The sequence below is a fragment of the Littorina saxatilis genome, linkage group LG1 (genome assembly GCF_037325665.1).
Source record: "Littorina saxatilis isolate snail1 linkage group LG1, US_GU_Lsax_2.0, whole genome shotgun sequence".
NCBI lineage: Eukaryota > Metazoa > Mollusca > Gastropoda > Littorinimorpha > Littorinidae > Littorina > Littorina saxatilis.
Genome location: NC_090245.1, coordinates 27452326 through 27466083, shown reverse-complemented (window position 1 = coordinate 27466083; position 13758 = coordinate 27452326). Strand labels below are relative to the sequence as shown.

The 13758-nt window shown below is 41.4% G+C and overlaps 1 protein-coding gene across 1 annotated transcript in view; it reads left to right on the top strand.

The window, feature by feature from the left end:
* Positions 1-1851: 1851 nt before the first annotated feature.
* Positions 1852-13758, top strand: part of LOC138965975 (protein APCDD1-like) — a 59131-nt gene continuing 47224 nt past the window's right edge. Inside the window, exon 1 of the mRNA XM_070338062.1 lies at positions 1852-2811. Within this exon, the coding sequence (XP_070194163.1) occupies positions 2763-2811 (49 nt within the window). The 5' untranslated portion in view covers positions 1852-2762. The remainder of the gene's footprint in view (positions 2812-13758) is intronic.

Sequence of the window (13758 nt, the reverse complement as noted above, 5' to 3'; positions counted from 1 at the left end):
CTGACTGAGCAGACAGTCCCAGGCCAAATTTGTCTGAAGTGAAAAAACGTTTTTATTCCTAAATCAGGTAAGAAACAGCTTTAATATGAATTTAGTTGGTTTCCTATATATGCTATGTACTGTTTTGAAAAGTTAGGTGATGTGGCATTTTTTATTTTTAGAAGATGTTTGGGATTGGAATTGATTATATTGTACTCTGGAAAGATGCCAAACAAACCATGTGCTCTGAGCAAAATGATGGTATGAAGATACAGAAGAGATAAATTGTGACATGATAAATTAGTGTTTTGATGGAAATGATGTGATTATACAAGATGTCTTTTTATGTATTAGTTGTTGGGTAATAGTTGATTATTATTTTAGGACTATATTTGATGAAACTTCATTTTTCCTTGTTGCCTGACTTATTCACATGGTATTGATAATGTGGATTTTCGGGAAGCTTCAGGATGTTGATTGTTTATTTTGTTGAGGCATGGAAATGATAAGTGTTAACAACTTGTTCATTTCTGCAGTTAATTCAAGTTGATTTGTCATTAATTTGAGAATTGTATAATTGTTGTTGTGTGGAGCAGAAGAAGATTGAAGTATTTGTTTTATGTGGATTGTTGATGGTTGTAAGAAATGGAATATAGGAATTGTATTGAAATAAGAGGAATCACCACGCGAACTGAGATTACTAGTCTGCACAGTTGTTTTGTTAACTGTCAGCTTTTGAGAGATGTAATTCCGAGTGGTTACTGGTTACATCAAGAGTAATTTGAGACATCAAGTGAATGTCTTAGATTTTCTGTAAGGTGATTATGCTTAAAGCTAGTCACTGAATGGATGAAGTATAGTTTTGATTGACTCTGCTTGTAGCTGTGTCTGAATTAGTCTTAACATAACTTCTTGTCCATTATTGAGGAATTTTGTTATCACAGACAAGTGGGGCTGTGGTTTAGACAATATTTCTGGTTGGGTTGGATTCCATATATCATGTATTACATGATATGATATTCCTATAGTATTCCATTCTTCAATCATAACAAGAGCATTGCATTGTTTTAGTGTTGTGTTGTATTAGGTGTTATGTTCTTTTTGTTTTGTTCTATGGTGTATACAAAAGTGTTCTAGTGGAACTGAAATTTGATCTTGATGATTGTTTAAATGTATACTTATACTGTTTTTGTTTTATTTTTCAGGGGTAATTTTCTCAACTCTGTTGAGGACGTTTTGAGTTCACTTTGGATATTTTTTGGGTCTAGTGGACCTCTGGTTGTGTTTGGTTTTTGATGAGAGAGTTAGTTAGTTTTTTAGTTTGATTTAGAGAAGAGATTTTTGTATTTTGAAACTAGTAATCTAAACATGAAGAACTTTTATTTTGGCGAATGAGAAGAATTTTGTTGGTTGAATGAACAACTTTTACTTGTTTTAGACTATGTTTTTGTAACCTGAAAACTGAGTTGACTAAACTGCTTAATTCAAAATAAATTTCTTTAGAACACTTATCTCAATTTTTGTTGTTTATTGTGAAAGCAAGAGTTTTACCTCACCCCGAATCCTCCCTTAACCATGCTAGAACAAATTTAAGTATGTTTTAGCAGTAGGTTTACACAGAGTACAATGAACATTTAACAAACCTTCAGCAAAAATACCGATAATTCCCAACCTTATTTCTTCTTCTTCTTCTTCTCCTCCTCTTCTCGAAACTTCGCAAACCAAACAAACGAAAAAACCTGGTCAATGAAGCCAAACAACGCCTTTCCATTGGCTGTGAAAACCTCTCATCTCCGAAACTCCACCCCTAGCGCGCGCTCTCGACGGGAGCGTGAAATTGAGTGTCGCGCGCGTGTGGTTGTAGCAATGTGGGGAAGGTAAAAGTGGGTGATATCAGTTTCAGTTTGGGGTAACGGAAAGGGACACTGTTTCTCTGTGTGTGTGTGCGACATTTTGGAGTACCATCGTGAAGTCTATAAGACGACAGAAAAATACGGACTTGTTGCTAGCCGTGTGTAATCATAAACGAGTGTGTGATTTAGGTTTGGACCAAAACAAGGTGTTGTTGTTTTTGTGGCGGAGTTGTTCTTTCCCCCTATACAATTCGGTCCAGTGCATTGCAGTGTTACTTGCAGAGATATTTCAATAAAAATAAAATACAAATTAAAGAAATCTAGCTGGTTTGTTCTTCGTTCTAGTGCTTCTTGAACACTTTTGGCGTGAACTTATTAACGAAGAGCTTACCCTTGTGAAATCTTGTGTTCGATAGATGCTGATTTATTTGTTCTAACTGCGCAGATTAAAAAAAAACCATCCTCTTAAATGTTCAGAACTCGTCTCATGTGTATACAGATTTAAAAGGAATCCTCTGTGCTTAATAAAAAAATGAACCATGATATACCATTTACTCGCAAAAAACACGAACTCAGTGAGTCAAGGAAAATAACATAAAATAACCTTCCTTCATAGTGCTCTGCTCAAAGACACAAACAACAAAAATTCGTTGACGGTGAAAAATCAATATAATTGCGATCAAGCCAGTGATAAACCTATTCAATTCTAATCAACAGACATCAGTGTCAGAGATCAACAACAAACTGAACCTACCAGGCGTTCGAGACTTTTATCTACATTACAAACATATTGCTGCATGGTTCCAGGCTTTCTTTAATCGCCATGGATACGGGTTGTGATCTCGGTGATTTGTGAGAAAATTGCGAAGGACAGCTGAAAAGAAGTCATTCGACACACGAGACCGTATATACTTCAGAATTGTAAAGACGATGGGACGACTTCAAGCAAAGATGTGGACTACTTTCATCAGTTTAGCAGGTAATTCTTGGTGATTTGTTCGTATTATTGATGTCATTTATTTCTGTCTGTGTATGTACTAACAAAATAGTTATCTATTTTTTTCTTATTGTTGTTATTCATTTATATATGTATTCACTTTTTATAATTTTTTGTTGGGGGGGGGGGGGGGGGGAGGGGGTCTGTTGATGAAGTAGACTCTAATGTGTCTTTCTGTCTTCTTGTTCTGTCTGAACTTTCGTGAAATAACAAATAACTCGCTTTTCTCCACAACCAGATGCCGTCGACACCTATTAGAACTTCAAGATCAGTGCAGCGTGCCAGTATAATCTTCTTTTTACATTTAGTCAAGTTATGACTAAATGTTTTAACATCGAAATAATCTCACATCAGGACATTTCTCATTTATAGTTGGGTTTTTTTATCTTTTGTTAAACAATCAAATACTTTTGTAATTATTCTCGGAAAATGTCCACAGTCGTTAACACTCAACGGCTGGTTTGATTTTGCTTCTTTTTGTTGTGTATATTATTATTTATTTAGTTATTTGTTAATACAATAATTTCTTTCTATTTACTAATCAATCTATCGATCAATTAATCAATTCATTAAATATACATTAATTTATTTATTGATGTGTGTTTGTATGCGGGGGGGGGGGTGTATTGTTGTTGTGTGCATCTATACTGTCGGATTACTGTTAGTTGGGTGTTCTCTCTCTGAGTCCCATTCTTCAAGGTATGTTCGTCTGTCCATCTCACACGGCATTAAGTCTCAGGGCTTGGAAACATGAATACACGCATGCAGGAAAAAAAAAATGGGTAGCGCCGTATACTGTATGGCAGCTCGCTTTCCCCAGGGAGAAAGCAGCCCGAATTTCTGTGAGGTTACCCTCATGGACTATATAAAATCGTATCCTTATCCTATGACCTGTCTCTCCGGGGGGTAGAGGATGACGAATCACTGCATTTTCCTTCCCCATCCCTCCGTCCCCCTCTCCAAAGTTCATTCGGTGCAAGCACTCTCCACTGCGTTGCCAAGCTTGTAGGGGCGGGGACGTAGCTCAGTTGATAGCGCGCTGGCTGTGTAGCCAGTTGGTCACTATCAGCGTGGGTTCGATCCCCACGTTCGGCGAGAGATTTATTTCTCGGAGTCAACTTTGTGCAGACTCTCTTCGGTGTCCGAACACCCCCGTGTGCACACATGCGCACGAAAAAATCCCACGTGCACAGCGAAAGTCTCAGGGCTTGGAAAACACGAAGACACGCATGCATCATCTCTCGTCTCTGACTATCATGATCGTATTTCGATACTTTGACGAGACAAACCCAATGCTGGTGTGTCGAAGAAGACAGCCACAGCGGGCATGTTCGAATCAAAGTATCACACCATATCTTCAGCGTATTACCAATACCTGTCCCAATATAGACCAGTTGGTCTAAGAGGACGTTAAACCCTAATAGTCAGTCAGACCAAGCTTGTGGCGTGCAAAGGGGGAGACGCGGGTCTGGTAATTGTTGAAACGTGTAGATAAACCACGCAAAGAGCGTATCATTCATCAAACTCTTGACTGCTTCACCCCCCCCCCCCCCCCCCCCCCCATACCTTCTCTTGCGCCCTCCCCTCTGCGATCTCCCTCCTATTTTCCCCCTCTCCTCAACCCCACACACCCTTCCCTTTCGACCACTCCCTCTCCTCAAACACCCTCCCCCCCCCCCCCCCTCCCTGCTGCCCCCAAACACGTATGGTCAATATCTTACATCACCTTATCGATCTGATTGCAAACAAATCGTATCAGATTACGCCATCGCTGAAGTTTATCAGCGCGTTTCGTGTGTGTGTTCAGGCAAAGTAAGCAAAAGTTTGCGTCGTTAAAGTGGGATTAGAGACTGGTTTGATCTACCGCCGGCTAAGCTGATGAGATGAGCATGTGTCGTTGTCTTTAATTACAGTTTGATTTTTACAGCCTTGTATGCAGGTGTGTATTATCTTTGGTAGAGAGAGTGGGAGCAGGGGGGGGGGCAGAAAGAGATCGAGAGAAGGGGGACGGAGAGAGAGAGAGAGAGAGAGAGAGAGAAGGGAGAAGAGAGACTGAGAGACTGAGAAGAGATAGAGAGAGGGGTAAAGAGAGAGGGGTAAAGAGAGAGAGAGAGAGAGAGAGAGAGAGAGTGGAGAGAGGGAGGGAGAGAGAAAGCAGGATTTTCGGGACAAAACGTGCAAAGAAGGGCAACATCAAAAAAGAAGGAAAAGCTGTAATTTAGAAACTACACTGTATGTTGAGATATTAATGTTGTATGAGCAACTCTCGACTAAAATGCTACAACGTATACACTTTGGTCTGGCTGAACCATTTTATTCATGCCTCGCAAACTACCACACAGATTCTCTCCTGCATGAAAAGTACAAAAACCTCGAAATGTCAAGAGGTCAGTGCTACCATTTCCTCCACCTTCGCACAAAATTTCCAAAGTCTACGGCACTCTTCGCAGTGCCCCAAGAAAGGAGTACCACGCGACTTGTTACTGACTTTTACGACTCTATCCTGACACTGAGGGTGTTTATTCCGCGGGTCGCATAAATGACGAGTTGTTTCAATTTAGTACCGTCCCTGATTTTACCGCGACGGCGGTGATTTTTTCCTTTTTTATTTTAGCAGTAAGATGGTACTTTTTTTTAGAATGAAATGGGAAATTCAACCTAAAGGTGATCGATTACTTCAATATCTGTTAGATATACAGGTTATATACAGGTAATTGGACTTTGTGTTCCTCCAAGAAATGAGCGAAAAGCTACGTATGAAATGGCAGCTTGCTTGACCGGTCTGTTCTTTATAGAAAATCGCTATTTTGAGTGGAAAAAAAACAACCGCTAAAAACAATGCTTGCTAGTCCGCCGAAATTCAACAACTGAATAATTTCGCATTGTTGATAGTCTCTATCCTTTTGTGACATCCGCAAGCATCGGGATGATTTTTTTTTTAAATAAATAAAAATGAAACAAACAACTATCAACGGGATTTCGGTTACAGGATGTTGCGTTATTCAGGATCCTACGTTTAACAGAATAAACACTTTTTTTGCCGTCTACATATATCCCTCTCCATCCTTTGATTCGCACTCGTATCTCGCCGCTACAAAAAAAATGGTTCTACCCGATAGTGTTATAAAGTCAAGAGACACCCGGCTAACTCGCCTCTAATCCCAACCCTCCCATACCCCCCGGGAGGGTTGTATTAGTGTTGAAATCTCGTGTATTAGTGTTGTTGTTTTTGAAGTTTATCTCTCAGTTTCGGCCGTCGTCAGATTCTTTTGATTTTGGTGAATGATTGTAATTGTAAAGCGATTTACATTTCTTGTATGTTTGTTTGCTTGTTTTTATGTCCATTGTCTCAACAAATTCTTATATTCTACAGTTTTACTTATGTGTGAGTGTGTGTGCGTGTGTGGATGCGTGCGTGTGTCTGTGTGTGGGGGTGTCTGTGTCTCATTTTTGTTTTGTTTTCCTCTTGTTTTCCTTTTTTGTAATTTTTTTTTATCATGTGTTTCAAAAACAAAAATACAAATGAATCACATTCGGCATGGCATGAAGTTAGAAAGCAATCGGATCTGAAGAGGCAATTATGGCCCGTCCAGTTGCGAGCCTTCCCTATCACTTCATACGTACAGGCCAGTGTTCTGACCCAAAAAGACACAGTGACACACACACTTTGGTTTTGCACGTGATCCTCACCTGGTGAGGCGTACAGGTTCCATGTGTCCCAGGCATGTGTCCCAGGCATGTGTCCCAGGAATGTGTCCCAGGCATGTGTCCCCGGCATGTGTCCCCGGCATGTGTCCCAGGCATGTGTCCCCGGCATGTGTCCCAGGCATGTGTCCCAGGCATGTGTCCCCGGCATTGTGTCCCAGGCATGTGTCCCTGGCATGTCCCAGGCATGTGTCCCAGGCATGTGTCCCAGGCATGTGTCCCAGGCATGTGTCCAAGGTGCAGAGTTAGAGCATACAGTGGAACCCTCCTTTGAAGACCACAAATGTAGACTTCCTCCCTTTGAAGGCCCTGTTTTCTCAGGCTTTCTGTTCATAACCTCTATAAATATACCCCCGTTTTAAGAGTCCCACCTTTTTAAGACCTATTTTTTAAAGATTTTTTGAGGACTTAAAAGGGGGGGGTTTCACTGTACAATGAATTTCATTTCTGCGCCTTGCGGCTATCATTCATTCTAGTCTTCCTATCCTACACCTTGTTACACTGCCGCACCTTATCTGTTCAGCTTAGTTTAACCCTCTACCGCAGATGTGAGAATTGATGTGACTGCTTTTATCACGTGGTTTCTTTGCGGCGGACAAGCAGAGATAGTTGCTGGAATGTGGCGGATCTGAGAAAACTATTGCTTCGGTGACTGATTTATTGACACATTGTGGCTAAAAATAGAACGGAACCGAAGTAAATAATTACTTAGAATGACTGAGTTATGGAGCAACCCCAACAGCTTGGAATTTAAATCTTTATTTGCATCAAAGGTAAAGATCATCTTGGTGGCCTCAGTCGCTGATTAGTTTAACAGCCTTGGCTGAAACAGGTTAAACGGAGACGTCTGCGTCACAATTCGTTAGTGGTACACCAAGCTCACAAACTAGTACGGGTCCAATACAGGTTTTTTTTTGGTCCAAATTCAAAGACATCGAACGTTGCCAAAATCATCGTTCGGTCATCTTGTTTCATTCAAGACACCACCAGAGACGCTTTTGTAAGACTACATTTGCGCTATACCTGTTCACGCGGAGGCTCTTACTTTTCAATACTTTCTTTTATCAGTTAGCTTTTGACTTAAAGGTCTTCCTACATGTTCGCGAAGAGTTCGTGAAGTAATTTTACTGAAAACTCAGTGCGAAAAGCTTCGCCAGCGAGCTTCTTGGAGTAGACTTCACGAAGTCAACTTCGCCCAATAAATGACAGGCTTTACACGCGATCCAAAGATGTCCGAGAACTCTTAATTTTCAAAAGCAGCGCAAGCCATACAATAACCAAGGGAGGATAAATCGGCTAGTCCATTCAGAGAAACATACTGTCTATATGAAATTCTGTCTATATGAAATCTAGTGGTCGTCATTTTCAAACTCGAAAATCTCAAAACACAAGCAAGAAGTGTGAGAATTTATTCCTCACATTGTTTAGACAAGTGTAGGGTTCTTGAGAAGAAGTTCAATCAGAGTTTGTATCAGCCAATATTACAGACGACCAAACAGGACTAGATAACCCTAATCTCTTGATTGTACCGGTCAGCCTTCCCCCGTTGCCAGTGCCCGGCACTTTTATGACGGTCCAACTGCTTGACCGGCAGAGAAAGGCAAGTTATATTATGTTTAATAACTTATTTTTGTATGGTAAAGTAATACATTAAAATAACTGGACGTCATAGTTTGCCACGAATTTTGTTGTTGTTGAGATCCCGGTATTAAATCTGCAGCAAATGATAAATTCACTGGATTACTGATTTTTATGTTCGTAAAGTATGGTTTGTTATTTAAAGAACCTTTCGAACACAAGAAATGAACAAAACGTTACGGTGCCCTTATGTGTTTTGCTTTATTACTTTTTGTTAACGAAAATCTAAACGTTGCTGACCGGTAGCTGGGACACTGTATTTTTGTTTTCAGGGACTGATTACACAAGTGTACGACATAAAATTACAAATAACACATACTAAACACTTGATTTTCCATTTAGATTAATTAATACAATAAAATGGAAAACAATTCTTACACACATCTATAACCTGCCTGCAAATAGATATGCAAAATTCATGTCTGTAAATGGCTCTCAAGCTTTTACCGCGCCAATCTGAGTAAGATCAAGATTGATTGATTGAGTACTAAGTACTAAGTAAAAAAGCATGCAAACAGTAAACAAACAAACAAAAAACACACAAACAGAAGTCTGACTGAGCTTCTCGATAATATGAACCACTAGTCTGATGATTACGGAAGTTTGCATTAAATATATAATGGTCGGTGACTGTCGATTCAGTTTTGCCTGCACAGTTTCCCAAGATATAAGTTATAATTCCCAATACCCGCAGACGGTTTGTCCCAGTGGGTCTCTATGCAGCTGCCCAACGAATACGACTTTTTTTCTTTCGAGTAAGTGATGATGAAACGCAAGCCCTTGAATGGGGATTCTAATTCTGTCTCAGTTCTTGTTGACATCCTTCTGGGCTAAACAAGGTGACCTCGTGTTTGTGTACCGTTGCAGCCCGTTACACCTTCCTCCCTTGTTGACCGTAGCCCAGCCCCCCCCCCCCCCCCCTACCCCCGGCCCCTGCCCGACAATCCTCACAACCATGCATCAGAGTTGGATGAAAAACAAACCATCTCGCCCATAGTGACATGCGACACGCTATATCCTGGCTTCACGGATAGCGGAATCTCCTTGGCCACCTCATGGCTATCACTGAACGTTTGTTTACCGTATACTTACAACTGTACTTTTCTTGCTTTGTGTTGTGTGTATCTTATAGTGAATGTTCATATTATATGGGAAAGAAGGCTTAGATTCCATTGTTGTAATTGAGTCACCAAAGACAGTTTGCATTTGCCTGCAATAAATCACTTCAGTGTACTGCTAATTACTCCAAATTAAGAAAAAACGAAATAAAAATTGTCTTGAGAAAAAATCATTCTATTAACAAAAAATGCTACAAAGTTCAACTTAAAACACAAGTGATTAGAAAAAGCCTTTGCACATTTCACTGCTCTCTCTCTCTCTCTCTCTCTCTCTCTCTCTCTCTCTCTCTCTCTCTCTCTCTCTCTCTCTCTCTCTCTCTCTCTCTCTCTCTCTCTCTCTCTCTCTCTCTCTCTCTCTCTCTCTCTCTCAATTCTCAAAATGAAAGGTTTAACTGTGTCAATGTAATTTTGTAATTTTTGAGTTCTCCCTATATAATTCCTTAAATGCACATTGTGTTGCAATCCATACAATGTAATTCTGTATCTTATATGATTGAATTTTTATTTTTTATGTCCGTCTGTCTTTATGTGTTGTATAAAGGACAGGTTGGAAGAATAGGCTTTGCCTAAAACCTTTATCCTTTTGTAATAAAGTTCTGAGTCTGAGTCTGAGTCTGAGTCTGAGTCTGAGTCTGAGTCTCTCTCTCTCTCTCTCTCTCTCTCTCTCTCTCTCTCTCTCTCTCTCTCTCTCTCTCTCTCTCTCTCTCTCTCTCTCTCTCTCTCTCTCCATATCATCTCCCACCCTGAAGTCAGGCAGTTGCTTTCCCAGCTTCCACGTGACACAGCATCCACCTGACGAAAGAGAGACAATTTACAACGACTCTCCAATAAAACTCCTATTCCTATCCTATCCTGTGTGGTCCTTTGCGGTACCGTTCTCTCCGTCGTCTCTCTCATGCCTCGTATACCGTCCAACAATAGAAACGCTATCAGATAAATTAGCACCACGCGTATAGCTCCGAATGCGTTCCCGGTGTAACACGACATTTTTACTCCACGAAAAATTTACTCCGGAGTAAATATTTCGTACGAAATTCTTACTCCGAGTACACCTTTCGTACGAGAAAAGAACTCCCCAAGGCACGAAATAATTACTCCCTCCACGAAATTTGTACTCCCCGGTTTTTTTTACATCCAGTAAAAATCTCGTACGCAAAATTGGGATGCGGGCGAAGGGATAATGCCAATATTTGATCTCGCGCAAACAAATGTCTCAATACCCTTCCCCCGACCCCTTCCACCCCCCAAACTAACAAGGGACAGGGGAGTCAAAGTTTGGTACACCTGGCGTGGGCAGTTTAATTGCTCGTGTTAGGGTGGAGTAATGTATTCGTTTTTTTATTCGTCAGGGGAGTAACAATTGTGTACAAAATGTTACTCGGAACACACCTGTTGTGGGGAGTTATTTTCTCGTGTTATGGGGGAGTACTTTTTTCGTAAAGGGATTAACATTTTCGTACGAAATTTTTACTCCGGAGTAAAAAATCTCGTGGGAGTAATTTTCTCGTGTTACACCGGCCACATACACGGGTCTGTCTCATTTCACCCAGACACAAACATTTTGCTATCTTAGTACTTGGTCTATTACAGCCATAAAGAAGAAGAGAGAGGACCCTCCGGGTAGGATCTTTTGTTCCGTGAGCTTTGACCAGAGTGACGTCACCTTGTTTTATGACTTTTAAAACGCGGCTGTTGAAACGGCCTGTGATTTCTCGAGTTTCGCCGAACAAGTGAGAAATGGCTGTTAGAAGTAAAATGAGAATTTCAGCTGTTGACAAATTAAAAACATCTCGACGGAGGGCGAGAATAAGGTGGAAATCTACCGTCATTTACAGATTGGTGGGTAATTGAATACCAATTTACAACCATGGGGGAACTACCCGATTTCGTCCCCGGCTTACGCGGCGAGAACATGAGAGGTCAGATAATCCTAATTCACACTTCATCTTTAGAGACGAAGGGTGTAAATTTAGGCGAGCTGACAGACGATCGAAATTGCGCCGCTATTGTATAGACAATTAGTTTTTCAATTGGGGACAGACATTGACATTCTATTCTGTCTGTCTGGACAGAAATTGTCCTCGTTCAAGAAAGAGGACCACGTGTTCTGTTCTTTTGCTGTCATATTTAAACGTTCAGGTCCTCGTTTGGTGATAATTCAAAACAACCAGTTATTTTATTGAACGTTTGGTTCAATCAATGAAATAAAAGCAGACAGATATTTTTTTCAAAATTATTTGTGATGTTTTTAAAAAAATTATTGTCACGGTTTTTTAATTAGAAATATTAGGAGTTTGCTTCTTTAGCTCTGAGAAATACTGTTTAGTGATTTCTCGTAGCCGTATGAAACCTTAAGAGAAAATGTCTTCCCTTTCTTTGCCCATTCCACCCCGTATGTTGTTACTACATGTATATCTCGGAGGATCAACCAATGAATTATAAAAGCCCGATTTTTGACCACTCCACACTTTCCCATCCCTCTAGTGAAAAACCCCACCCCTCCCATTGGCAAAGCACAATTCAAATATTTGATCCTCTTCACCACCATGGTTCTTCGCCGCTGGTCCTCATTTGGGGGTGGGGTGTGTGTGTGCATGTGGAGGGGGGGGGGGGGGTCACGGAACACTTTTAAATCGGTACGGGAATCTAGACTTTTGTCCTTGACGTCGGCCATGGCAGGGTACATATAGTTCTGATATAATTATAAGTCAGTTGAAGGGAGGAGGTGGTTTTTTTTAAAGAAGTTTGAGACGGATTGTGTTTTTTTCCTTCCTGAGCTTACACAGAAGCTCGTGCAAAATAATGTTACTGCTGTCGCCCTTGGAAATAATGATTGACCCAATCAACAGCAACAACCTGCAGATACATTTGTTGGTATTTTAATCGGGACACGGTGATAAACTTGTTCACCCCTGTTTGAAGAAAAGATTGTACCCCTTCACTTGGAGGTACGAGTTCTACAGTGTTATAACAGAATTTACAAAGTAAAAGGGTAAACCAGCGGCCCATACGTGTGTGCTTAGCACGTGTTTTGTTTGTTCGTTCATGGGCTGAAACTCCCACGGCTTTTACGTGTATGACCGTTTTTACCCCGCCATTTAGGCAGCCATACGCCGCTTTCGGAGGAAGCATGCTGGGTATTTTCGTGTTTCTATAACCCACCGAACTCTGACATGGATTACAGGATCTTTTTCGTGCGCACTTGGTCTTGTGCTTGCGTGTACACACGGGGGGTGTTCGGACACCGAGGAGAGTGCACACAAAGTTGACTCTGAGAAAAAAATCTCTCGCCGAACGTGGGGACGATCTCACGCTGACAGCGGCCAACTGGATACAAATCCAGCGCGCTACCGACTGAGCTACATCCCCGCCCGCTTAGCACGTGAAATTGTGAGCATGTTATCAAGGCTTAGCCCTCTTCTCGTTTTGAAACTGTTTCATTGCTTACACTCATTGCTTCCCCCAGTAACCTCCTCACAACCAGCACAATCACTACTGTGCAACTCCTCACAACCAGCACTATCACTACAGTGCAACTCCTCACAACCAGCACTATCACTACAGTGGAACTCCTCACAACCAGCACTATCACTACAGTGGAACTCCTCACAACCAGCACTATCACTACAGTGCAACTCCTCACAACCAGCACTATCACTACAGTGCAACTCCTCACAACCAGCACTATCACTACAGTGGAACTCCTCACAACCAGCACTATCACTACAGTGGAACTCCTCACAACCAGCACTATCACTACAGTGGAACTCCTCACAACCAGCACTATCACTACAGTGGAACTCCTCACAACCAGCACTATCACTACAGTGCAACTCCTCACAACCAGCACTATCACTACAGTGGAACTCCTCACAACCAGCACTATCACTACAGTGCAACTCCTCACAACCAGCACTATCACTACAGTGGAACTCCTCACAACCAGCACTATCACTACAGTGCAACTCCTCACAACCAGCACTATCACTACAGTGGAACTCCTCACAACCAGCACTATCACTACAGTGCAACTCCTCACAACCAGCACTATCACTACAGTGCAACTCCTCACAACCAGCACTATCACTACAGTGCAACTCCTCACAACCAGCACTATCACTACAGTGCAACTCCTCACAACCAGCACTATCACTACAGTGCAACTCCTCACAACCAGCACTATCACTACAGTGCAACTCCTCTTTTCAGACCTCCAAAAATCGGAGAAAATCGGGTCTTAAAAAGGAGGGAGCCTTAAAATGGGGGTACATTTACAGAGGTTATGAACAGAACATCTGAGAATGTTATATGAAGTCTTATATCGCGCGCGTATCTATAGACTCGGACTCAAGGCGCAGGGATCTATTTATGCCGTGTGAGATGGAATTTTTTACACAATACATCACGCATTCACATCGACCAGCAGATCGCAGCCATTTCGGCGCATATCCTACTTTTCACGGCCTAT